Genomic DNA, 27,391 nt, shown 5'->3' with positions numbered 1-27,391 from the left:
TAGTTAGCTGACTTAGCGGGTAAAGATGGAAAAAAAAGGAAAATGAAGAGTTAGATTTACGAAAGAAAGGAAAAGAAAAGCAATAGGTATTGATAAGGACAAATGTCTTTTGCGGCACCTTTTTCCTTTCCTTCTTCCTCCTCTCTCTCTCTCTCTCTCTCTCTCTCTCTCTCTCTCTCTCTCTCTCTCCTTTCATTCATATTCAAACATGAAAAATCTTATCCTTTTATATTCATCCATTTGTATTAGATATTCAAACACAGTTTTATCTAATCTTTCCTTTTCTTTCTCTCTCTCCATTCAAACATGCCTCAACGAGGAAATATTCACTTGATTGGTTTTCCTATTGTTCTATCGATAAGACAAACTAAAAGAATGTGCTATTAACAATGTTTCACCTTCACAAAGACAACCTTTGGGTAAGGTCGCAACAGGTTTGATTCGTGCTGACTCTTTCTGGTACAACTTCACCTAAATCCGACTGACCCGGACTTGATTTGCATCCTTGCCATCAACGGCAAAGACTTTTTCAGTGTCCCCCTTTTCCAATGAATTATTTTACCTTCTACACAGGGGTTGGCATAGTTGAGAGGGCCTCAACTATCCGATGAGCAGTCATAGTTTGAACTCTATGATCCTTATTATTTTCTGGGTGAACGGGGAAGACCTTTCCCTTCTCAAAGGGCCGAAACTCTCACCCAACTTGTTGTTTCTTTAGAGTATAAGGTCTGCTTTCGGTGCCTCCATTGCACTTCAATTTGTGCATCAGTAATCCTTCTTTTTCAACAAGACGCTATTGATACTCGAAATAAATACTGGCTGCCTACTAGCTCGCACTCTAATCCATTGTGCCAACCCCCTCTCAAACCTAGGATCTTTAGTTTCTACGCAATCTACACATGCATACGCCGTTAGGCCGTTGGGCTAGTGATATCCAAGTACAACTTTTTTTGTGTTATAAATGAGAATGAAAAATCTCTAGTTGCAAGCATGACCACTAATCTTGAGATTAACTTCCGAGTCTATTCAATAAATTGCTAGACATGGCAGGATTACATGTTCATCTTGATCACGTATGCAGGAATGAAAAGATCAACCTTTTATCTTTTAAAATTCATACAGCCAGGCTTAGTATAAAGTCTCTTTGTATTCCTTTCTTCTTCGCCGGGAGAGGCCCGATTTGGTCAATTCAGCTTTAGACAAACTACAACTCTCCAAGCACATGAACGTGGGACCTTTATTCGGACTTTGGGATCGTCCAACTTTAAGAGTTTATTTATTCCTTACTTCAAGTTCCACATATTCCCCTAGCTTTGAATACTTTCTTTTAGAATTTCATTATCATAAAAGGAAGATGCCCTTTTGGTTGCTTTTCCTTTCTTTTTCTCCCCTTTTGTAGATGCCAATCTTATCAAGGAGCCGTTATTAGCACAAAAACGTTTGATTTAGGACATAAATGATGAAGAATTGATAAAGGATACAAATAGATTAGGTTTATTCGGTTAGTACGAGTCCAATGTTTATATTCAATTTAAGTCCACAAGAATCAAGATCCAAATATATGCATCTTTTTTTTTTGCACAAAATAATTGAGACCTAAACATATGTATTTGGGGATTCTCCAAAGAGGCCGAAACACATCTTTCTTTTCTCTGCTCTAACCTAGGTGGAAAGCAAAACACCTATCAACTAAGTGTTGTACACCTACCATTTGCAGTTTATCAGTATGTCAGTCCGACCAACTGCGCCATCCAAATTGAACATCTAAGTTGGTTGAGATATAGATACTTCTTTTTCAAGGAAGTCATGTTAGACCCATTAAATCAGATCTGATTAGACCCATTAAATCAGATCCAAACCTGGCCGGTTTACATCCTTATCCTCACTTCCCCTACCCATGACGACTTTCGGTTCCTTCTATCCTGAAAAGCATCTGACAAACTTCTATTCCCTTCTCTTTCTTCCTTTCCAAAATTCTCACTTGGCAAAGCAGCTTGCACCACATGCTGATACACCATTTAGTAAAAGTATTTTTCTTGGAGTTTTGCCCATAAACAGTCCTCTTCTTAAAAGTTATCGAAAACAATGTTCCGTGGACCAGCTTTCAAAACATTGCTGACCTTTTAGAATGTCAAGCATAGTTAGCAACCATGCCGACCCGAGTTGAAGTCAAGATAGTTAGCTAAGAAGATCCATGTATTGGGTCACGAGTCTAGCCTTACCAAGTCAGCTGGGATTATCACTTAATTACATGTTTTTTAAGCTTATGTTGCTAAATATTGATTTGTTTGAATTATGAAATATTACAAACTTTACTAAATATGCACAAATACTCATTGAATGTTATCACGTTTTAGTTGGTAAGAAACTATACATGAAGCCTTGACGAACCTTCTTCATTTATTTATAAAAAAAAATGCACTATAAAATTTATGATATTACTCGACTGAGTCACTGCACCAACTCACTGGACCTGGTGACCTGAATCCGAGTGAGTCACGAGTTTGCCCAATGACTATTTCATTTAAGTTCTTTTGATGGGAATCTTTGTCTACGTCAAAATTCCAAGGTGGCGCCGAAAGATCTAGTGAAAATGAAAAGCAGAACTAAAGTTTTTCGTATGATTTGTTTAAAAGTCTCACTGATTCAGCGCCTGACTGGGCAACAAAGAATCTTATCATCATTTTCTATTAGTTATAAAAAACCTGACTTCATTTTTCAACAACATAAAAAATCTGTGGTTGTTTCTGATAATCACCAAATATGAGAGAGAGAGAGTTGCAGCCAGCCCAAACACTTTGGAGAGAAAACCAGAGAAAGCTACACAAATAGAAAAAGAAAGAAGCAGATAGAAGATCAGGTGTCCGGAGAGAGAGAGAGAGAATGCTTGATGACGCCGTACAGCTAATTGGAGTTGTTCTCGACTCCCACCACCCACTTTTGTGCCGCCGATCATCGTCATCTTCTCTTCTGTAAGTAAATTTCTCTTTCCTGTTGATTGTTAACTCGAGCGCTTTTGTCCAATTCAACGCCATGAAAATCAACTTCGGATATTATTTTTCATGCTCTTCCTAACATATAAAAAAGGGCAGTTCTCTAACCAAGATTTTGGAATTTCTGCCTCTGATTGCTCGCACGATTGACATACACAATCAAACCAGCTGCTTTTGAAGCATCAATCAGTAATCTGTTACTCGGATGAAGACATCGTTACAACCGGATAAAAGGCAGTGTTGTGCGGTTTTCTGGTAAGATAAGAAATTCTAAATGCGTTTAGGTTAAAAAAATCATTTTTTTGGTTGGTGAGATGGATCATCCAGTACAGAATGGGCCATTTCTGTTTGATGGTACTTGAGAAACTAGACAGAGCTATTTTGTTTGAAGCATAGTTACCTAGAAACATGCCATGGATTGACGACGAATGGTGGGCATGTGCAGGTGACGCAGGCGGGAGACAGACAGAGGTGAAAGGGTTGCAAAGGGGAGAGAGAGAGAGAAGACGAAAGAAACAAAAGATGGATTGGATCTCCTTGTCATCAAGTTCTTCCATTAAAAATCACAGATCGCCGAACTGGGCCGACTTCAACCTCTCTGGACCAACACATTTGACAACCATCAACTGGTCTGATCTCCCTCACTTTCTCACATCTTCTTTCTCGTCACACACACACCATCCAATCATGGCTCGCCTGGCGCATTGCATTTGATGTGATTACTCATATATTGTGAGGGCTGGAGGATTTCTTTTAACTAATGAAATATATATATATTAGTTATATATATGAGACTTGCATCTTCCAACTTCTTACAATGCATTCTTCAATGCACCGCATGGAGTGATATTGATTGGACAAAGGTCGGGATGGTTCCAAGCTCCCTTGATCTTTCTCTCTCTTTATATTCACTCTTCAATGACAAAGGTTGGGATGGCTCCAAAATTCACCTTCTCCCTTTCTCTTTCTCTCTCTTTATATATATATATATATATCTTCTCCCTTTCTCTTTCTCTCTCTCTTTATATATATATATATATATATATATATATATATATATATATATATATATATATATACACCTTTTCCGATGGTTTTCTAGTATCACAATATAAAAAATAACCACAGCCGACTGATTTCAAATCCTTTATATATATATTTCTCATTAACAAACATTCTTCCAGCTTTGATGTTGACAAAACCGTTTACCTATATATAAGCAAAGGCGACTTTTAATGTAAAAAACATTTTGTAGATGTACTCAACCCCTCAACTATGGATTAAGCTTCAGTAATCTTTTATTATCATAAAGAAAGCACAAGGAGTTGTCATATTTTTAAACAATGGAAAAGCCATCTTGTAATTGTTGCAGTCACAATATTTTTTCTTTGACAAGAAGGAACACTCCTCATGGAATCTGATTATATGTGATGCCCTAACTCAGCGTTGCTAAGTGTGCACGTTTCGAGGTATGAAGCGTGCGCATCACCAAGGAAATCACATCGACGCGTCTCCATGAAGCGCAAGTTTGCCTAATGCATGGGGCGCATACATCTTCATCATCATTCGTGCAAGATGCCTGATGCGTGCGTTTCAAGCTCCTTACAGTCCTCTTTTAAAATCTATATAATTTTAAAATGTTTGAATGTTAATGTCCTTTAAAAGGTTTCTCATAAGAAAAAGAGATCTGCGACAGCTTATGTCTAAAATTTATTTGCTTTATAATTTTTTTAGAAGTGCCAATATTCGTCGTGAAACTAATGGCTCTGTTCACTTCTTTTCTCGTTTTGCCCTTCTTCACAGGTTTTAACATTTCGCTTAGCCTAATCACATTTAACAATATTGCTTTACACGGAGATAGTTTTTGAACATAAAAAGTTACAAAATAACCTTAAGGATAAATAAGGAAACTCTTTTCATAAGAATAGTGAAATTAGAAACATGACTTTTTATAGGAGAATGCATTAAAAGGTATGGTTTGGGAGACAAACTGAGGATTTCAATAACATGAATCTTAGATCCATGCTACATGTTAAAATCCATGAATTTCATTAATTTGATTTCTCCACAATTATCTCTGTTATACCGGATAAATTATTCGGCTAAAAAAGTGTGGATCGTGCAAAAAATCTCTGAAGACATCTTCCGCATTAGGTGTCAATTTGAATTTCATCGACGATGTGTTTTATTTTTGTAAATCACTTTTATAAATTTAAACAGTTATTAGTGAATAATTGACAAGACATTTTTGTTAACATATTGAAAGTTCAGTTGTTCGCACATTTTTGTAAATTTTTATCGTTCATCGATTTCTCTTTCGTTCAATGTTCTTGAACTTCGCTACTTCAATATTTGTTACAATATTACAGTTTCCAATACGATCCATTACATGTTGTTTCTTTTCCAAATCAAAGGAGCTTTAACATGAGCAAGCCAAACAACACTCTAAACTCGCTGAATCCAGAAAGGCAATGGCTGAAGTGTTTGTTGAAGTGTCTGACTGAGATTGCCAGCTCCTTTTCAGGTCGGACGAGTACCAGCAATGTTGTGTCGCGGCCTGCTTAGTGCAAGGCATCTACATCCTCCATCAGAAGAACCCCGGTGGCCGGCAATGGTGGGAGTCCTTCCACTTCCAAATCGCTCAATACCTGAAAGACGACGACAGCTCTTCCATAGTTGGGGCTATTTTCCATTATACTGGTCCCTACGATGCGTCTGCGCCGAGCATAGCCATCGCCTTCCGGGGAACGGCCACGACCCAAGATTGGAAAATGAACTACCGCGCTTCCGTCAATGAGCTGCACGAAACTAGCAGGTTTCAGCGTGCCATGGAAGCCGTGGAGCTTGTAGCTTCTCAAGGTGGCGGCGTGGGCAGGAGGATATGGCTGTGCGGCCACTCCCTCGGCGCAGCGCTGGCCATGCTGGTTGGCAAACGGATGGCGAAAATGGGAGTCTATCTCGACACGTTTCTGTTCAATCCGCCATTTGTTCTGCGCAGGGGAGGGAGGATTCTGAGCCGCACTGCCTTTGGTCTCCTTGCCGTGCTTAGTCCGCCTCTGCTGTCGCTGCCCATGGCCGTGAAGTATGCATTAAGGCAGCGTGAGACCTCCAGAGCGATGCAGTCTATTGAGGTGCAGCAATCTTTTGCTAATCTCTGTTCGTGGGTGCCTCGCCTTTTCGTGAATCCAGGCGACTTCATATGCTCTGATTACGTCGAACACTTTGAGAAGAGGAAGCAGCAAGACCGGCTGCCGAAGCCCACTGCCGAAGAGCTGGAGCACCCTTTCCTCATCCCTTCTGCCAAACTGGTGAAGAACCTCTGCCCTCTCACGAAGAATGGCATCGACGAAACTCATGGGCTCAGTCAGTGGTGGAAGGCTGAGCTGAAGCTGCAAAGCAAGGAGTGTATCTGTGCTCTTCCCAGTCCTTAACATGGCGTCATCTTTCAAACATTTGAAACTTGTTCACCAAAGTTTTACTCTCATTCTCTCTCTCGTCACCGGTCTATGAAGACTTTGGGTTTAGTGTTTTCAGGTTCCTTCCATTGGATCTGTATCGTCTTTCTGATATGCATCAGATTGAGTCAATGCTCTAATTTCTAGTTTCACTTTTTTCTGGAGGGTGGATACTGAAAATCTTACTCGATCCAGCGACTGACTGGAGGGGAAAGAATCTCAAAATCTTTTTCTATTAATTATAAATAACTAGACTTCCTTTTTAAAAAAGATATACAATCTTAGGCTTGTTTCTGATGATCAACTTATCTGACACATTGAAAAACTTCCTCTCTGAGGTGCATGTACATCTCATCAAATAGACATTCTTAGAAAAAACAACCACCCCCAATTTTGCATTTATGAGAGGGAGAATTAAGAGTTGCACAACCCAAATATTGCAGAGAAAGCCATAGAAGGCTAAAGAAATGGAAAAAGAAAGAAGAAGAGGGAGGAGGTGTCTATTCAGAGAAGAGAGACAGGGACGTTGCAATAATTGGTTGAATGGTTGATTGAGGCCATCGAGCTAATTCGAGTCGTTGAGTCGTTCCCACCTCCCATCCGCTCCTGCATTGCCGCCCCATCGTTGTCCTCTCTTTCTGTAAGTAGCTTGCTCTTTCCTGTTGGTCGATTACTCGAGCCCATCTGTCATCGCCATGAAAATCGACTTCTACTGAAAAATTTTGCTTCCTAAAATAAATAAGCCGTCAAGAACCAAGATTTGGTTTTCACCTCTGATTGCTTGAATGACATCCGCAATCAACCCACAGAACCAACGACTGCTTTTGAAGCTTCAATGAGTAATCTTTTACTTGGATGAGACCATATCATTTGGCTACTTATTATATTTCCACATAAAAGGCATTGCTGCGAGGTTTACTATAGGATTTGAACTTCTAAATGAGACTTTGTGAAAAGATAATCTCCTTTTCCGATGGGGAATGATCTGTTTCTTTCTCAGGGCCAAAGGGATCTACTTGGGTAGAATGCTCGAGTAGCTCTGCTTATGAAACACAAGTGAGAGACTTGAATACTCTATTGAACTCCTTTTCCAGTACAGGGTGGGCTTTTCTGTTTGGCTCTCAAAATCAGGCTTAGTATTTTAATTGGTACTTGAGAAACCAGACAGAGTTACTTTATTTGAAGCTTATTTAGCCCAAACATGCAACAAATTGGTGACAGATAATGTGCATGCGCAGGCGACGCGGCCGGGCGAAGGAGAAAGGGTTGCCATGAAGAGATAGAGAAAGAAGCAAAAAATGAATTCGACATCTTTGTCAAGTTCTTCCCTTAAAAAAAGCAAATCATCAAATTGGGGGGACTTCACGCTCACAGGACCAACACATTTGACGACCATCAACTGGTTAGCACTGCCGCACTTTTCTCATACTATATATATATATATAGCCCCCTACTTATGACATAATCGAAAAAATGAGCTAAATATTTCTCATTTCCTTATGAACCGCCTATGTTGGCATTTTCTGGTTTTTCATAAATCGAGATGAAAGATTGATTGGGTTGAAAGAGATAAGAGTCATGTTCCTTAATTTTGTGTATTGATATGATTTTACAAAATTATTCACAAAAGGGACGTTAATTATTCTTAAAGAGTATTTTACCTTTAACAGAAACTAAATTAAAAAACTCGTAAACTACACTTTTTTGATTTGATTTCTCTGCAGTTACATATTCTGCCGTTTCATCTTTTGTCTTCGTGAAATCGTTCTGCTAAAAAGGTGTGGATTGTGAAAAGATCTCTACTAAAAGACATCCTTTATATTAGGTGTAAAACTGTTCTTTGAATTTCATACATGAACCGTCTTGTTTGTAAATCACTTTTACAAATTTGAATAGTTATTAATGATAGACATTTTTTGTTAATATATTCAAAGTTAAGCGGTTTTGTACTTTTCAAATATCTCTTTCTTCTAATGTTCTTGTCCTTAAATATCCTCTATGGTTTCCCATATGATTGGATTGTGGATGCTACTCTCTCAAATCACCCTAGTGGGATTGCCATTTGGGACATTTCAGTTACCCTAGTGGGATTGCCATTTGGGACATTTGAGTTGAAGGGTGTAACATCTCAAAACCCTGAAGGTAGGAGAATGAAGGGACTTTGCCTCACTCGAAGCAGTGGTAACTTCCTGCTCACCTGCATTGAAAATTTTCCAGTAAAATCCATTGAGCTCTACAATGATGTTAGCCAAGCACCTAAGGGAACTCGAACACCCTAGATAGGCAAAGCGACAGAAAAGTATTTGTTGAAATGTCTAACTGAGATTGCTCACTCTCATGTTTCCTTTTCAAATCCAACAAGCTCTATATTGATGTCAGCCAAGCAACTAGGGAACCTGAACAATTAAGATACGCAAAGCGACTGAACACTATTTGTTGAAATGTTTGAGTGAGATTGCTCACCCTTCTTCAGGTCCGACGAGTACCAGCAATGTTGCGTCGCAGCCTGCTTAGTTCAAGGCATCTACACACTCCATGAGAAGCACGCCGGCGGCCTGAAATGGTGGGAGTCCTTCCACTTCCGAATCACTCAGGAACTGAGAGACGAAGATGGCTCTTCCATAATTGGGGGTATTTTCCTTTATACTGGTCCGTCCGATGCCTCTGCGCCAAGCATAGCCATCGCCTTCCGGGGAACCGCAACTACCCAAGATTGGAAAATGAACTACCGAGCTTCCGTCAATGAGCTGCACGAAACTAGCAGATTTCAGCACGCCATGGAAGCCGTGGAGCTTGCAGGTTCTCAAGGGAGCAGCATGGGCAGGAGGATATGGCTGTGCGGCCACTCCCTCGGCGCAGCGCTGGCCATGCTGGTAGGCAAACGCATGGCGAAAGTGGGAGTCTACCTGGACACATTTCTGTTCAATCCGCCATTTGCTCTGCGAAAGGGAGGGAGGATCCTGAACTGCAGTGCCTTTGGTCTCGTTGCTGTTCTTAGTCCGCCGCTGCTGTCTCTGCCCTTGGCCGTGAAGTATGCGTTAAGGCAGCGGGAGACCTCCAAAGCGATGCAGTCTATTGAGGCGCAGCAATCTTTTGCTAATCTCTGTTCATGGGTGCCTCGCCTTTTTGTGAATCCGGGCGACTTCATATGCTCTGATTACATCAAACACCTTGAGAAGAGGAAGCAGCGGGGGCGGCTGCCTCAGCCAACGGCCGAAGAGCTGGAGCACCCTTTCCTCATCCCTTCCGCCAAGCTGGTTAAGAACCTCTGCACTTTCAAGAAGAATGCCATTGACAAAGTTCATGGGCTCAGTCAGTGGTGGAAGGCTGAGCTGAAGTTGCAAAGCAAGGACTACATACGTGCTCTTCCAAGTCCTTAAAATGGCAACAAGTTTCAATTTTGAAGCAGTTTCATCAAAAGTTTACATTTACGTTGCATAGTCTCATTTGGATCAAAGACGTGAAGGCAAGCAATGGTTTCATACTCCACCAATGACGGCAAACTGGTGATATTATTTTTAAGGGCCATTTTAAAGCTGTGGACAAGCCAACAACTGACAACCCAAACCTATAGAACCTATAGAAGTACTAAGGTTGCGTTTGATTTCCTTTGAATCTCAGTCCAAGGGGCTTCGAGATCAGCTATAGTTGAAGTCCACAGTCTTAACAGACTGTAGATTTCAGCTTAAACCCACCCAGCCTCAAGTCCATGCTACATCATAAATTATAAACATGGTATTCTAGATCTGCTGTGATTACAAGTCCCAAGGTAATCAAACACAACTTAAAAGGAAAGCACTGGAGACCTGATATTTATTGCCACACTAACGTCCCAGCCAGGTGTGTGTGTATATATATATATATATATATATATATATATATATATATATATATATATATATATATATATATATATATATATATATTGAATAAATATGTCAATTCAGGCCAAGCTGCTCGTGAGATGATTGGTTGAGCGCAGAATCTAGCCCTGAAGGCAAACTATAATACACAAGCATAAAATACAGGTAAAAAAAGAAAAGATGCAGTTTTTCGTCCTCAACCTGGAAAAGAAAAGATGTCCTTCAATCACGCATCGACCAACAAACTGAACATTAGAATTATGCTAAATGAATTATGAGATAGTTACTTATATCGAAACCCAGCCATCCAAGACATGAAGCAAATTGAGATGATGATTGGATAATCTGCAAATGGTTATGTTGGTCTCCTCGGTTCAAACATTCTCTTGGAGTACACATAAGCCTGGCTTTGGGCCTATCATGAGGCCAGTGTTGGCCTTCTGGCGCAGAAGCATATGCTTCAAAATTAAAATGATAATATATAATATCAATAAGAATCATAAAAAGTAGAAAGATAACAAGTATGTAATTAAACAATAATATTGCGAAGAATAAATTAAACTCACGTACATTAATAATCTCTTGTACACACGTACAAGCCACAATTAAGTTATATGCAATATGCAAGACAAAACATGTTGTACCCATGATCACAAAATTAAATTGAACTTGTACAGAAAAAATGGGCGGAACTGTCTATCAAAAAATCACAACAAACACCAAAAATACATTCCATCATATTGGAGAAAGATCTTTGTTGACATTACAGGTCAAATCCGGTGGTTTGTGATTGTAGGTCTTTTAGATCCAATTATACGAATGATGTCTTATCAAACTTATTTTTGAGAGAGAGAGAGAGAGAGAGAGAGAGAGAGAGAGAGAGAGAGAGAGAGAAGAGAAGAGGAAGGACGAGAAACAGTCCACTTAGCCTCCATAGTGTACCACTATCCCAAGATCAACACCATTCAATACTATCATGATAAGACACTCCAATCCTCAATATCATCAGGATAAACCCTCCAAGGCTTGAAATAAGATGTAGTTATCACATGCCACCCAACCTGTCTGGTTTCACTACCCATCATTTGGTAGTGCAAAAGAGGGAGAGAAAACATATTTTTGTGCAGACCATGCTTGGATGAATTTAAATTTTGAAGCAGCTAGTTTTCCTTCTAATTATGCATAGTAACGTGATCTGGAAAATCTGATTTATATCAAAGAAACTAATGGAATAAGACAAAGTGGGAAACGAACACTATATGGTTTCACTGACGCTTGGAAAGTAGACGTCAGTAAACATTTCATGGCAGATTGGCTTGATTGTGGACAGATCACTCTCTCTCAAATAGAACCACCAAGTCTCTCCACTCCTTCTCTGTCTCTCTCTCTCTCTCGCTCTCCTTCTGCAGCCAGGAACCATGGTTCCCCATTTAGAGGTACTCTCTCTCTCTCTCTCTCTCTGCCATGAATGCTTTTGATGTCTACTCCAAAAGTACAAGTAAAAATTGGTTTCATGAGAACTTGCTATTTTATGTAGAAAATTAATGCCTACCATCTCTCTCTCTCTCTCTCTCTCTGCCATGAAATGTTTTTGATGTCTACTCCAGAAGTATATTCCTTCGGTTAAGGTTGATGGATGGATGATCTATACCTAAATTGAACATTTCCCTTCTCTTTGGTGCGATAGACTATTATGCAGTTAAGGAATATTTTTTTTTCCTAACTTGTTACGCGGATTACATGCTTAATTAATTTATAAAATTAACAAAATTTTAGAGTTTGGGCACTTAATTAGATGGTTCCTTCCATTAAGCTAGCTAGTATGTAAATGTGGAAATATCTATTCTTATACGATTCAAAGAATGATGCTGGATCCACTTCCACGACTCCTGTATACAGGTAGATAGAATAAATTTCAGCATGGGGTGATGCATTTGCCCTTATCGGTATCATGTCATCTGTTATAATATATTAATTAGCATATTTAGGAATATCATTATGTGCCACGTTATTTCACTAAGCTAAGATCTTATTGGGATGGGTTATGATCCTAGGAAGCATTACCAACTTGCTTGTGTGGAGCCATGAAAGTCAGACAAAGAGGCACGATGAGAAGAAAATCATCCAGTTCTTAATGGAACCCAGCGAGTCTTAATACTCAATCAAAAGGCAAATTCTTCTCATGTATACACTCCCAAATCTGGCGGAAGTTTATGCTTAAGTAGTTTTAGAAGAGAAACAGAGGGAGGCATGAAGTGTATCAACATTGGACAAATAGATCATGATCAATAGATTGAGAGACTCATAGTCTTTGTCAATTGATAGCCTATAATTGGCTTGGAAGACTTTTCTCCACTTATCAGCAGGCCCACGCGTTTTTAGGTCATCATAAATTTGACAGCTACGAATGTCTCCAATTGATTTCAACCTCTAGATTAACACATCCTCTTCCATGGAGAGATGTAGTGTAGTCACCATGCTGCATTTGCACTACCAATAGACTTTTCTCCATTTATCAGCAGACAGGGTTGTGTTTTTTGGGGGGTGGGGCCCGCTTGGGTCATGACCCCACTCCCAGCGAATTGAAAAAAAATTACATTTAAAAAATTAAAATTTTTTAGTTGTGCCATGTATTGTTTGGATTCGAGTTCAGTTTGACCACATCCAGATCAGAGGATGGGACTATTTGGCCCGCCCTTAAAAAAAAAAAAATCTGATCTCTGCCCCTGTCAGCAGGCCCACTCGTTTTCAGATTGTCATAAATTTGACAGCTATGAATGTCTCCAATTGATTTTGACCTCTAGATTAACACATCCTCCTACAAAGAGAGATTTAGTCTAATCAAACAAATATGGAGAGCGCCATGGCCGTCTCGCGAGAGACAAAAACACATCAACCATAGGAGGGGAGAGCAAGAAAGACCCTTTGGCTAACCATTGATGGTTTTTGATAGAAAAAAACATATAGGCAGGAAAAAAGGAACATGGCCAAGGTCCAAGGGTTTCACAAGTACGTGTCAGGGGAGGGGGGAGGGCAAGAATAAGTTCACTTGACCTCATCATAATGATACCTCTAATCTCAAGATCAACACTCCTGACCAATTGTGCAAGTGCCACCCATCATTTGGTGAGAGAGAGAGAAAAGAAAAGAAGACCCTTGGTCGGTAGTCAAATGGTTGCACAAAGAGAAAGAAACAGCAGAAGGGCTCGAGAGGGAGACTCATTAGGGTCCTTAGCTAAGGGCTCAAGGCTGAGAGCTCACGGGGAAGAGAGAGAGATGAGGCTGAGGGCTCGTATCTGACTACTACATTACTAGTGTGTGTGCGCACATACATAAAAATAGATATAAATAATATGTATACATGTATATATATATATATATATATTAATTGGTAAAAAATATTGTAAACAAAATCTCAACATCCTAATATATTCACAAATAATATTTAAAAGCCATTCATGCTTTCTTTCAATTTTTTTTTTTTAAATAACTTTCCTACTATCAAAATATGGGCGCTATAAGAGCCACTTTCTTTTTTGGTTATTAAAGCATATGATTGAAGTAAAAGATGACTAACTTAAAAAATCACTCTTAAGATCATATTATATGGTTAGATAATTGTATAAAAAATACTTTGGTAATAATTCTTAATAGATCTGGTTTTTATCTCTTGGTGGTCTTGTATTTTCCTAGAAATGGTTTTTGTGGAAAACCAAATGACTTCACGAATCAGAATCAGATTAGCTTTTGAATCTGATCGACTAAAACATATTTTAAATTTTCAAAGTAAATAACAAATGAAGAAAAAAAAGCAATAGGTGACCCCAAGGATGGGCATTCCCTGCTCTTTACTTTTGTTTCCAAAAAACTGAGATTAGGCAAAGGAATTTTGGAGAAAACTTGTGCACAGTTTATTCTGTGAAAGGAAAAAAGATGCGGGAAAGTTAACGATGTGCTCCTTTCAATTTGAAATAAGGCTTTCTCCTAAAGAATGTTATGATAAATGGAAGCATCAATTGTGCTGCAATGTTTGTGACAAGCAGCCCATTCAGAATTCCAACTGATTTTAATGACATTGCAGCAGCAAACCACGAGAACGAGAACCGAGGGGCACAAAGTAGCTGATCGGGCTGATGAAAACTCCGTTAATATCAGTTCGATTCTAGGCACTACACTTTTAAATGACAGGAGACACTATTCTTGAGTTAAAGAGAGTAACCATAAATTCACTCAGTAAAACAACCATAAACCATGACAGCAGTGAGCAGGAGGAGGGGCTTAGCTTGCTATGATCTAGGAGGAATTCATCTTTGTAAATAAAATCCAATTAGGTCTTAAATATTATAGGGAGGAGATAAATTTACCTCCTAGAGCATGTAATTCTACTCATTATAAATTGTAAATAGTAATAACCTCACCTCTTACCGGTAAGTTCTGTTTCTTCTACTTTGGAAGAGGTGAGTGTTTCTCGTGGACGTAATCAAATCTCGAAACTAAGACTGCGATTATGTTCCTTTTTTCTCGATGAGCATCACAAGGTCTTAGAGAACAATCTAGTTAATGATGTCGGACTCGATTTTAACAAGGCCATATACAGATCATCTTAAACGTCACACAAAGGTTTGTTTCTGCATTTTCGGAGGTCAGCTACTGCTACAATCTTTTTTCTTTTTTTCAAATGAAGTACTGATTGGACTAATATCGGCATACAAATATACACACAATACATGAATTAAAAGATTATAAAACATTGTATATTCACGGTCTTGAAAAATAAAACAATAAGCTTGATAACATAATAGCATGTGAAATTTGTACAATATTAATATGTGAAATTGTAAGCAATACAGTGAAAGTCTGCATAATAGATTCCTTCTACGCATACAGACATGTATGCTTGTTCTTTATTATAAAACTCTAAACATCCGAGCAAGCGGGCATACATCCTCAAGTAATTGTACGTATGATACATGCAATTCATCTTAACATAAGCAAAATGCAATTCAGGTTAACATAATCAATCTTACAAGCTGCACTAGTTTGAACCATTTTTTTTTGTCCACCAAAAATGTGGGCCATCACTATGGTCATGGTATGATAGTTAGTTTGAAAATTAGCTTCGAATGATTAGATAATTATGCAAACAGAGCCAAGAAAAAAGCATGAGGCCTGACCTTTTTGTGTGTTTCAACAAGATGTCATCATATAGTCCACACATGAGGTGAAGCTTCCACCCAACCCTTTATCTCCTCCATAAGATATAGGGTCTCTTTTAATGCTTTGAGATACTATCCTCACCGTATTTTGACTTGAGTGTTGGTGACTTATATCTTCTTTTGACTTTTCATATTTTTCCAAATGACCCACGAAAAATGATAGACAGATTTTTTTTTTTCATTTTACAAAAATTTCCAGTTTGGATTGTTAAATCAATGGCCGGGAATGAGTGGAAGGTGTTTGACACCAAGTCTAGCCATGCTTTTGAGCATCTAAAATACACTCATCAAGGAGAATGACAGAAAAATGAACTGGAATAATTGTCTCCCAAAGATAAACTTATAAACAGATGAAACCTTTTAGTTACACTGCCGTGGCTGTTGATTCATGAAAAGAGAGTTAAGAAGAGAGATACTGAAAACTTAATTGACCAACTTATTAGACAGGCACAAGATTCGCACAGGTTTACCATTTGATCAACCCAGCGTTAAGGCCAAAGGGTCGAGTAAAGAGAAATCAGGCCATGACATAACGCTTGGCCTCCACCCGAAGGCCCGGCTTCCACCATTGCATGATGGAATGTGCCTCTTTGAAGCGTCGGTATGCGTCTCCTGGATTATCGAACCATTGCATGATGAAATATGCCTCTTTGAAGTGTGGGAGTTCGTCCCCTGGTTCATCCATGTTGATGACAAGAGTGGCAGATGCAATTCTTTTGGGCAGCTTCTCTGGGGACCCTTTCATCTTCCTCTCGAAGTACTCTATGTAACGCGTACAAATCCAGTCCTTTGCGTTCACGTATACTCGAGGATTCCACTTTTTCAGATTGTCAAATTGTTGCTGCTGGTCCAGCTTCTTCTTGTCATGGAGATTTGTTCCAAGAGCGGCCAGATCAGCGAAGACACGGCCAAACTTACCAGCAATGAGCCCACCAGTCACGTCCCCTGCTACCTCCATGATATCATCAAGTTTGTGTCGAAATCCATCTTTTGATCTTCGATCCAAGATGTAGGGAGGATTAAACAGAAAGGTTGTTAAAAAACACCCCTTCTTGGCCATCTGATCCCCTACAAATGTGGCAACAGCCGCCCAGAGGGAGTGACCGCACAGCCAGAGGTTGCTTTCCACGCCATGTTCACGGACAAGTGATTCTGCTTGTTGCATGACGATCCTGCAAGAGTGGCGCTGACGGCCGCGGCCCAGAAGCGTGTCAACATTAACGCCCCAGTCGTGATGGTTGACTGTGCCGCGAACCGCGATGACCATGGCCGGAGCAAAGGGGGATGTCCTGCTTGCTTCTTTTAGCCGGAAAACTGCGCCAATGGTGAAACCAGACGAACAATTCTCCAAGTTTAAAAGAGTGGAGATGCACTCGAAGCCAAAGAATTCCCACCATGGGCGGCCGAGCCGATCTTCACCGCTACGTCCCTCCCTCCGATCATCTTCGAGAACATAAGCAGCATGGACTAAACAGGCTGCCACTATTCTCTGATGCTCATGGTTTTCCCTGAGAAGAAAAGAAGCAAACCCTATTCATTTTAGGCAACGGGCTAAAGATTGATCCATTTTTAAGCAATATCTGGTGTCTGCCTTGTTACTTTAGTTTGGATCGTGATGATCCTTGGATGTTAGGTGTTCGCTTAATTATGGCCGCTAAGATTCAGACCAGCATACGAGATCGGTTTTATGATCCATACTCACAAAGAAGGAAGAAAATGAAGCAAAATGCTGAACAAAAGTGCGTCTACCCATGTATAAAAAATTTTAAGCATCAATTGCAAGCATATCAGTCACACGATTACATCTTAACATTTACTGTAAAGAAATATCTACATTACAAGGTTGCAAAACAGAATTCGCATTTAAATGAGAAAGAGGGAGGTTACCAACTTACCATTCCACATTATTCAAGTGTTGAGGCCCTTGATGATTGAAATCGTGTGTTGACATCGTCTTTAGCTAGATCTCCACCACTGTCAGATAATTCAGACTATATAAGAAGAGTGCGCCTACGATGAGCAGGCGACGGTGTCTGCTGTCTCTTGATCACTTGCCAATCGGTGAGTTGGGGTGCCGCAGCTCTGCTCTACTTTATACAATTTATGTATTGCATGGCAAGTGGGAAGGGGGAAGCTTCGGCATATGTACTTAAATTCTCCATATTTAATTGGCAGTTAGAAAGGAGGAAGCTTCGTCAATTTGACTTGGCTTGGAGACAGAAGGAGACCGAAATCTGGTCCATCTTTCTGTTATCTTGCCTTGCCAATAATATAGACTTGAAATAATGATACCATGCAAGAGGATCGAGTTCACTGTTGCACTTCTCTATCCATACAGAAATTAATCGAGTCAAGTTACAGACTCATAAATTTTTGATGAGTTCACTGTTGGTCAGGAGTGGTGCTATTTGTACATTATCTCTAGCGCTAAAATTCGAAGCACAATTGTGCCTTAAAGAACCCTGGGATTGCTCGGCTGATTGCCAATGAGTGCTTTGGCAGTGGTTCATGAAGAGCCAGAGTTGGGCTCAGCTTTATGTGCGTAAGCTAGGTGAGAGCTCTAGCGCTTGCCTCTCCGGTGCCATAAATCTCATAGTGGTGATCCACTACAAGAGGTCCAGCTCTATGTTTCCTAGTACCAGCAGACCTCTTTTTCCGTGAAACCATTACAACAAAAACCTTTTCGCTTGACATGCAATACATAGTCATCTCGAGCTCGGCTGAAACTTTTTAAGTTGCTTGGCTTGAGCTCGAATCGAGCTTACGAGTGTTGGCTCAAGCTCTAATTGACCTTAACAATATCAGCTTGAGCACGCCAGGATCGGGAGTGTCTGAGCTCGAGCTTGACTGGTCGACTCGTTTAGCTATTAATATGGAATGAAAGAGAATGAAGATAAAAAAATGTTAATTTCAAAAACTTTTAACCAATGAATGTGTAACCAAATATGAAAGAAAAGAGAAAAGAGAATAGAGATACTGATGGATATCATTTATCGTGAGACTGAAATGAGAGAGGGATAGATGGTGTGCAATTAATGGAGAGAAAGAAAGAAACGACAAATTGAAAAAGGGAGAGATGGCAAGTTAATGTTAGAGAGAGACCGTGACTTAAACGAAAGAGAGAGATAATTTAATGGGGAAGGAAAAAAAACAGCATTGAATTAAATGAGAGGGAGAGGAAAACGGTGCTTGACTTTTGACTCTGAGAGAGACAGGGAAACTAATAGATGGAGAGAGAGAGAGAAAAAAAAGATTCATGCACAAACTTCTCCAGCGGAATCAAGTTGAGTCGAGTTCATTATAAGATGAGTCAGCTTGAACTGGGGCTCGATCTGTACCGAGTCGAGTTCGAGCAGCTCAACTTGTTGTACAGGCCTAGCTACTTACCAGCCCCAACTCTATCTATTGCACTAACCGCGTGGGAATCACATGATGAATTTGGAAACAAGGGGCAGCTGAATTTGGAAACATTATAGCGATCCTCAATTTCACCCATGCTCGATTTTATCCACCGCTGGGCTGCATCAATACTTAAAAGCAATGCCTTCGTAATTGGTTTAGAAAATATTAAACAAAATCTGAAATGCAGAGAGTCATATTTCATGAACGTTATGTGGTTCTACACAAATCTAGATGATGATGTTGGACACAATTGAGCAAATTAAACCATATATAAATCATATATAAACATCACACGTTGGTTGATTTAATTTTCTGATGTCATATTTATGTTATTGTACCCCTTTTTTAATCCTTTGGTCTTTGTGGTACTCTCCCTCTTAGCTTTTGAGAGTCACACAACCATCTAAACAACATTGATTATATGGAGCAGATGGATGATTGAGAAAAAAACAAGGAACATATGAAGGAGATGAATGGTTGAGAGAAAAGCAAGGAATGAAAGATGTAAATTAATAATAGATGATGAAAATACCCATCACTTTTTTTTTATTGTTTTTTCTTATCTATCTATCATGATGGATCACATAGCCTTGGACAAATAGCTGTGTGACTATAAAAAGAAAGTTACCATTCTCTCTCTCTATCTCTCTCTTTCTATATATATATATAACCTGCAATGTTGGACAACCATAGGCTTTGGTGGTATAGCATGCCCATATTAATTGTTTACATTTTAGGTGGACATTCTCAATAGCTTAAACAAATGCTTTCAAGCTATTGCATTAACATAAATTGCATGCATAATATGCAATAAAACTTAAGGATATATGCCATTTGCTTGGGAATGGTCTGCTTTCTAATAAGTAACAAGCGTAAGCATGGAAAGAATCTACCATATTTGCTGACAACTTTCACACTATTGCTAAAAGTAAATTCCTTCCATAATAACAATTTTGGTATCGAGCTCTTGAATGAACTGATGAAGTGCTAGTTGGAAGTGCTGCAAGAAGCAGATATGAAAGTGAGATTAAATTTGAAAGATATAATCGCCAACAAGTAGGCAGTGGCTATATTTAATAATGTCAGAAAGGCCACGACTTGCTTATGATTGTGATAATGTCATTAAACAGAGGTTTGTCCTTGCTAATCTTTCTCTCGAGTTGGTTTTATTCATGATAATGATAATTTACCGAGTATAACCATTTGCTTAGAAAAACAGACATGCCCACTAGCCGTGGTTAAAATTAACTAAAGCTAGTTACGTGCACACCTTTATGCAAGCGCGTATAATGACCAAAATACTTTTAATTAAGTAAAATGGTTCGCCTTTTTATGAGGACAAAAGTAGCTTATGAAAAAATTAAAAGCCTAAAATTTTTTTGTAATGTTTTTAAATACTCCAACCTTCTTTCTTTTCTCCTTCAGTATATTTTTGGTGCACGCAACTCGATTTCAAAATTAACTCATGTGGGAATAATCTCTAAGCTGCAACCAATGGCTTTTTTCTGTTCTGCCTATTTGTAAACACATTGGAATTTCCAATTTATTAAATTTTGACTATTTTCTAACTGGTTAAATCCAGGTGACTGGTGCTGTGTCGCATGTGATCCTATTGTTTTTTGCATGTGCATGCCAATTTACATCTATTTAGAATGAACCACATTTACTAATTCTCTCTCCCTCTCTCTCTGGCGTGCTTGTGCAACCAGTTAAGATGCAAAGAGAAGTGTGTGTTGATTAGGTGTTATCCTGATGGTATCGAAGAGTGTTGATTTGGATCTCTCTCTTTCTCTCTCACACTCACAAGTACCATGAGTTGGTCGTTGGAAATAGCAAGCATCACTTGGCCAGTATGAAATATGGTAGGAAAAAACCATATTTATACCTGTCAAGTACCCGGTTTGATCGAAATTTACCCATAGATTTGAAACCATTAACATTTTATATTTTTATATCTCAAAAACCTTTGGTGACGTGCCAAGGATTTTTAAGGGAGCCATAAGCCGCACGTAAAGTGTTTAAGGGAGCATCAACGATACATGAAGAGTTTCTTAAAGAGTTATTGGCAATGCAAGCTAAGATATATATATATATATATATATATATATATATATATATATATATATATATATATATATATATATATATATATATATATATATATATATATATATATATATGACTGAGTTAGGCCTCCAATACCTGACTCAGGACAACTTTTTTAAAATAAGGCTGGCTCATGTGTCGTGTCAAATGCTCAGTCCAAACCTGGCCCATCACAGGAAGGAACAGGGGCTTGGCGTGCTATGATATAGGAAAATAAATCCAGGGGGTTGTAAATATTATAAGAGGAGATAAATTTACCTCCTAGAAAATGCAATTCTACTCTACTCATTATAAATTATTGTTCACCTCTCACCGGTAAGTTTCTGTCTCTTTCTACTTTGGAAGAGGTGAGAGTTTCTCACGGACAAAATCAAATTTGGTAATCCCAGCACGCTTTGATCGGAAGTCAAAGATTATATATCTTATGAATCACATGCTGTAAGGAATGTCAATATATCCATTTGAATATATCTGACCGATTTGATATGAAAAAATTGGATATGAAAAAAAATTAATATCTGATTAAGAATTCGAATTGGATTTAGATTTAATAAATGACATCCAATCGGATTGGAATTCAGATTCGGATATACATAAATATTCAATTGGGTTCGCATACCGATTCATTTTTAGACAAATATCCAGTATCTAATGCAATTAAATTTCAAAAATTGGCAAAATCCGGATTCAGATTCGGACATAAATATAAAAAATGGATTTGGATGGATTTCAGATTCAGATATGATTTTTCTTTATTTGAATTTGAATCTGAATTCAAATTCAAACATATGAATATCCAAAAAAGTGGATATGATTAAAGGTATATCCAATCCGAATCCAATCTGTTGACATCCCTATATACTACTAGCAAGACGTCATATTAAACACGATACAAGGTTTGCATCACCATTTCGTAGGTCATCTACTGTTATTATTATTTTTTTTCCTAATGGAGTTCTGATTGGATGGTATTACTTATATCGATCCGCATACAAATATACACATAATACATGAATTAAAAGATTATAAAACATTATATAATCACGGTCCTGAAAAATAAAACAATAAGCTTCATAACAAATAATATGTGAAATTTCTAAAATATTAATATGTGAAATTGTTAGCAATACAGTGAAAGTGTGCATAATAGATTCCTTTAACGCATGAATACATGTATGCTTGTTCTTTATTGTAAAACTCGAAACGGCCATACATCCTCAAGTAATTGTACGTATGATACATGCAATTCATCTTAACATGAACAAACTGCAGTTCAGGTTAACATAATCAATCTTAGAAGCTGCACTAGTTTGAAGCATTTTTTTTTTCTTTTTTAAAGTTAAACCTACGAAATGTGGGCCCTTACTACGGTCATGCTATGATAGTTTGAAAATGAGCTTGCCTGACTTTTCTGCCTGTTTGAACAAGAAGCCAGAGTCTACAAATGAACTGAACTCAAGTTTCTATTCAACCCTTTGTCTCCCCCATAAGATATAGGGTTTCCTTTAATACTTAGAGAAGCTATCTTCACCCTACTTCAACTTGAGTGTTGGTGGCTTATTTTTTCTTTTGACTTTTCATGTTTTTCAAAATGACCCACGAAAAATGATAAGACAGATTTTTTTTTTTTTCATTTTACAAAAATTTCCAGTTTGGATTGTCATACCAATGGCCGGGAATGAGTGGAAGGTGTTTGACACCAAGTCTAGCATGCTTTTGAGGATAAAAAATACACCCGTCAAGGACAATGACAGAAAACTGAATTGGAATAATCGTCTCCCAAACATAAACTTGATAAACAGAAGAAACCTTTTATTTACACTGCCGTGGCTGTTGATTCATGGAAAGAGAGTTAAGAAGAGAAATCCTGAAAAAACTTAATTGACCAACTTACATACAGGCACAAGATTCGCACAGGTTTACCATTTGATCAACCCAGTGTTAAGTCAAAGAGTCGAGTAAAGAGAAATCAGGCCATCACATGACGCTTGGCCTCCACCCGAAGGCCCGGCTTCCACCATTGCATGATGGAATGTGCCTCTTTGAAGCGTCGGTATGAGTCTCCTGGTTTATCGAACCATTGCATGATGGAATGTGCCTCTTTGAAGCGTCGGAATCTGTCTCCTGGTGTATCCCAAACGATAACAAGAGTGGCTGATGCCATCCTTTTGGGCAGTTTATTCGGAGACCCTTTCATCTTTTTCTTGAAGTACTTTATGTAACGCGTACAAAGCAAGTCCTTCGGGTTCACGTATACACGAGGATCCCACTTGTTCAGATTTTCAAATTGTTGCAGCTGGTCTAGCTTCTCCTTGTCATGGAGAATCTTTGCATGAGCGGCCTGATCACGGGCCTTCATATTGTCAAATTGTTGCGGCTGTTTCTTCTTCTCCTTGTCCATGTCACGGAGTCTCTGTGCAACAGCTGCCAGATCAGCGCCGACACGGCCAAACTTACCAGCAATGAGCCCACCAATCAGGTCCCCTACTACCTCCATGATATTGTCGAGTTTGTGTAGAAATCCATCTTTTGATCTTCGATTCAAGATGTAGGGAGGATTGAACAGAAAGGTTGTGAAAATACACCCCTTCTTGGCCAGCTCCCCTACAAATGTGGCAACAGCCGCCCCGAGGGAGTGATCGCACAGCCGGAGGTTGCGTTCCATGCCATGGACACAGACAAGTGATTCTGCTTGTTTCATGACGATCCTGCAAGAGTGGCGCTGACAGCCGTGGCCCAGAAACGTGTTGGGAAACGTAATGCGGGCCCTAAATATAACTCAGCTACAAACTCAAATTTATGCGGAGAAAATCCAGCAGAGTCTCGACGTCCAAACTGATACTCAATAATAACTTGGCAAAGTATACTTGAACAAGCAAACTATTTATTCATCAAACTGGATATTACAAAAGAGGACTTAAGAAAACTCACCTCGACTCACGCAGTGAGCTAACACACCCAACGCCCTTGCAGCGCACACTTGAAACTGCAACGCTCGAGCTCACGAAGTGAACACACGAGCTAACACTCACAAGCTCACAAATAGAGCACACCCAACTCACAATTTTTTCACACACTCTCACCATGGCCCAACGTCGCTATTTATAGGGAGAGAAAGTCGGTGGTGGATGCTTCCACCGACTTCTCATTCATTTCTTTTTCTCATTTTTTTATTTTTTATTTTTATTTCATGTCATCATTACACATGCACCGACTTAAACAATGAGACTTGTACCGACTTAACAAAGGAAGAGACTACAAGCCTCTTGAGTCATCTCGACTCTTCCAAGAGAGTCGGTGATGACTCTACAATCTCCCCCTCATTACCGACTCTCTACTTATGACTCCTAACATTCTTCGAAACTTGGTGAACGTTTGCACTGGCAGGCCTTTGGTAAAGATGTCAGCAACTTGATCGTCTGAAGCGATTGGCTGCAATTGAATTTCTCCTCTGAGTACCTTTTCTCTGATAAAATGATGTTCCACTTCTATGTGTTTTGTTCGAGCATGGAAGACAGGATTTTCTGCAAGTCTGACTGCACTTTGATTATCGCAGTAGAGTCTCACTGCATAATCCACATCTTGTTTAATGTCTTTCAGCAGTCGCATCAACCACACACATTCTTGTGCTGCTTGAGATGCTGCTCTATATTCAGCTTCTGTTGTAGACAGTGAAACTGTCGGCTGTCTCTTGCTGCACCATGAAATTGCACCACTTCCAAGACTGAATGTATATCCAGTGGTCGATCTTCGAGTTGATAAGTCTCCAACATCATCCGCATCACAATGACCAACAACTTGATAAGTTGTCCTTCTTTCATAAAGTATACCAAAGTCAAGAGTTCCTTTGATATACCTTAATATTCTTTTTACTGCTTCTAAATGTGTCTTTCTTGGAGTTTGTATAAACCTGCTCACGACACCAACTGCATAGGTAATGTCTGGTCTTGTCAATGTTAAGTAGATTAGGCTTCCAACCAGTTGCCGATACATAGTAACGTCTTCTAGCTTGTCTCCTTCGTCAGTTCTAAGCTTTGTATTTATCTCAATTGGTGTTGAGATAGGTTTGCATCCGAGCATACCATACTTACGTAGTAAATGAGCATACTTCTTTTGACTTAAAAATAGTCCTCTAGATTCATAATCAATTTCCAATCCAAGGAAGTGTCGCAACTCTCCCAGCTCTTTCATTTCAAATCTCACCGTGAGATGTTCACGAATGAGATTAATTTCTTTATTGTCATCTCCAGTGATAATTAAATCATCAACATAAATTAACAAGATAGTAAGTTTCGTACCTCTTGCCTTGACGAAGAGACTTGAATCTGCTGAAGAGACTTGAAATCCACTAAACACCAAAAACTCAGCTATTTTTCCATACCATGCTCTGGGTGCTTGCTTCAGTCCATAGAGTGCTTTTCTTAGCTTGCAGACGTAGTTTGGCTTGTTTGAAGATTTGAATCCTTCAGGCTGCTCCATATAGATTTCATGATCGAGATCTCCATATAAGAAAGCATGTTTCACATCCATTTGTCATAGCTTCCAGGATTTGCTTGCAGCAATGGCTATCAGAATACGTACGGATGTGATCTTCGCAACATGACTAAAAGTTTCTTCAAAATCAATATTATACTGCTGAGAAAATCCTCTCGCGACTAGTCGAGCCTTATATCTATCAACTGAGCCATCTATCTTTCTTTTTATTTTGTAAACCCACTTACAAGTAATGGGCTTTACTCCTGCAGGCTTTGGAACGAGCTCTCAGGTTTCGTTATGTTCTAGTGACTTCATTTCATCTTTCATTGCTGATTGCCACTTTTCAACATCTTTTGCTTCTTCAAAGGAAGCTGGCTCGATCTCCTCCATAATGGCACAATCTGCATCTACATACTTGAGATTTGGTTTTCGTATTCTCGTTGATCTTCTTAGTGCTATTGGAGCTCCTTCTGGCTCTTCGAATTGTGATGGTCTTTCTTCTTCTGCAGTTCTTTGTTGGATTGGACTGACTCCTGTTCTCCATGGATCTGTACGTTCTTCTTGTCTTGGGCAATGAACTTCTTTATCTGGCTGTCTTGCTTCTGTGTCTTCAAGCTCAGGCTCTCCTTGATTCATCTCAAATTGTATTTTGTTTTGAACATCTCTCTCAAGAACTGGAGTCTGGAAGCGTCTTCTTCTCTTCTGACCACCACGACGATGCTTCATCGAAGATGACGTCGCGAGAAACATAAACTTGTCCAGTGCTAGGATTAGCACATCTCCATCCTTTCCGATATGGGTCATATCCGACAAAGACACACCTCTGTGTCTTTTTGTCGAACTTAGTCCTGTGCTGCTCAGGGATAAAAACATAACAAACACAACCAAATACTCTAAAATAACTCACAGATGACTTCTTTTTATGGAGCATTTCATATGGAGACTTAAAATTAAATCTCGTCATTGGTAGTCGATTAATTATGTGTACAGCGGTGCTGACACACTCGGCCCAAAATCTTGGTGGCATGTTCTTTGCATGCATCATACTTCGACATGTTTCTGCTATGTGGCGATTTTTCCTTTCTGCCACTCCATTTTGCTGTTGTGTATAGGCACATGTGAATTGTCTTTGAATACCATGTTGCCTCATGTATACCATAAACATATTGGATGTACATTCGCCACCATTATCGGTTCGTAGACACCGAATTCTATGCCCAAGTTCATTTTTCACCATCTGGTGAAACTCCTTAAATTTTTCAAGTGCTTCAGACTTTTCTTTCATAAAATAGACCCAAGTATATCTCGAAAAATCATCAATAAAACTGATAAAATACCACTTACCTCCAACTGATGGGTCTGGTACTTTGCCGAATACATCTGAATGCACAAGCTCGAATGACGCTTTAGCTCTATATTTTGATTCTTTGTATGGCCTCCTGTGCGCCTTTCCATATTGACATCCTGGGCATACTTTGTCAGTTCGTACCTCAAGCTTGGGCAGGCCAATCAACTGCCCCTTGTTAGACATCTCCCGAAGTTTGTTGTATCCAACATGAGCGAGTCTCTCATGCCAGATATCTGCAGTGTCATGCTTCTTTGCTTTGTCAATATATGCTGTTTATGCGGACAAGACATATATTGACTCAACTTTCCTTCCTTCAAACATGGGAGTTCTTTGAACATCTGCATCCTTATAAACTTTCACATCATTTGGGCCGAACACGACATAGTGACCTAACGCTGTAAGTTGTGGCACAGATAACAAGTTCTTAGTCATTCCTGGAACATGATAAACGTTCCGTAAAATCAGGTCTTTGCCAAAGTTGGCTACAACCTCTGCTTCTCCAATATGTGCCACTGGGAGCTTTGTATTGTTA

General features: G+C 39.2%; 4 protein-coding genes across 5 annotated transcripts; 2 read left to right on the top strand and 2 right to left on the bottom strand.

Annotated features, from left to right (window-relative positions):
• The first annotated feature begins 2,727 nt into the window (after positions 1 to 2,727).
• LOC116261475 (GDSL esterase/lipase At4g10955-like) lies at positions 2,728 to 6,487 on the top strand. Of its 2 annotated transcripts, XM_031640246.2 has the most exons (4): positions 2,728 to 2,972; positions 3,162 to 3,248; positions 3,439 to 3,622; positions 5,518 to 6,487. In XM_031640246.2, the coding sequence occupies exons 3-4, from the start codon at positions 3,516 to 3,518 to the stop codon at positions 6,422 to 6,424; spliced, it is 1,014 nt and encodes a 337-aa protein (XP_031496106.1). In that variant the 5' UTR covers positions 2,728 to 2,972; positions 3,162 to 3,248; positions 3,439 to 3,515; the 3' UTR covers positions 6,425 to 6,487. The 2 variants fall into 2 exon arrangements, with proteins under 2 accessions (XP_031496106.1, XP_031496107.1); XM_031640247.2 differs by lacking the exon at positions 3,162 to 3,248.
• A 234-nt stretch (positions 6,488 to 6,721) lies between these two features.
• On the top strand, positions 6,722 to 9,931 carry LOC116261476 (GDSL esterase/lipase At4g10955-like). Its single transcript, XM_031640249.2, has 3 exons — positions 6,722 to 7,088; positions 7,687 to 7,850; positions 8,922 to 9,931. Exons 2-3 carry the CDS (start codon positions 7,747 to 7,749, stop codon positions 9,826 to 9,828), a joined length of 1,011 nt encoding a protein of 336 aa, XP_031496109.1. The 5' UTR covers positions 6,722 to 7,088; positions 7,687 to 7,746; the 3' UTR covers positions 9,829 to 9,931.
• A 5,449-nt stretch (positions 9,932 to 15,380) lies between these two features.
• Positions 15,381 to 17,610, bottom strand: LOC116261096 (GDSL esterase/lipase At4g10955-like). Its single transcript, XM_031639704.2, has 2 exons — positions 17,423 to 17,610; positions 15,381 to 17,035 (listed from the first exon to the last, which is right to left on the bottom strand). Exons 1-2 carry the CDS (start codon positions 17,476 to 17,478, stop codon positions 16,045 to 16,047), a joined length of 1,047 nt encoding a protein of 348 aa, XP_031495564.1. The 5' UTR covers positions 17,479 to 17,610; the 3' UTR covers positions 15,381 to 16,044.
• Positions 17,611 to 23,004: 5,394 nt separating this feature from the next.
• On the bottom strand, positions 23,005 to 23,736 carry LOC126410358 (uncharacterized). Its single transcript, XM_050079463.1, has one exon. The coding sequence runs from the start codon at positions 23,734 to 23,736 to the stop codon at positions 23,005 to 23,007; it is 732 nt and encodes a 243-aa protein (XP_049935420.1).
• Positions 23,737 to 27,391: the final 3,655 nt, after the last annotated feature.

This window comes from Nymphaea colorata, chromosome 9 (assembly GCF_008831285.2).
Source record: "Nymphaea colorata isolate Beijing-Zhang1983 chromosome 9, ASM883128v2, whole genome shotgun sequence".
NCBI lineage: Eukaryota > Viridiplantae > Streptophyta > Magnoliopsida > Nymphaeales > Nymphaeaceae > Nymphaea > Nymphaea colorata.
This window is presented reverse-complemented; position numbering and strand designations above follow the sequence as displayed.

Coding starts and splice junctions, on each gene's coding strand:
- LOC116261476 (XM_031640249.2), top strand. CDS start 7,747: ATGAATTCGACATCTTTGTCAAGTTCTTCCCTTAAAAAAAGCAAATCA. Junction 7,851..8,921: donor CATTTGACGACCATCAACTG/GTTAGCACTGCC, acceptor ACCCTTCTTCAG/GTCCGACGAGTACCAGCAAT.
- LOC116261475 (XM_031640247.2), top strand. CDS start 3,516: ATGGATTGGATCTCCTTGTCATCAAGTTCTTCCATTAAAAATCACAGA. Junction 3,623..5,517: donor CATTTGACAACCATCAACTG/GTCTGATCTCCC, acceptor GCTCCTTTTCAG/GTCGGACGAGTACCAGCAAT.
- LOC116261096 (XM_031639704.2), bottom strand. CDS start 17,478: ATGTCAACACACGATTTCAATCATCAAGGGCCTCAACACTTGAATAAT. Junction 17,036..17,422: donor CACTTGAATAATGTGGAATG/GTAAGTTGGTAA, acceptor TTTTCTTCTCAG/GGAAAACCATGAGCATCAGA.
- LOC126410358 (XM_050079463.1), bottom strand. CDS start 23,736: ATGAAACAAGCAGAATCACTTGTCTGTGTCCATGGCATGGAACGCAAC.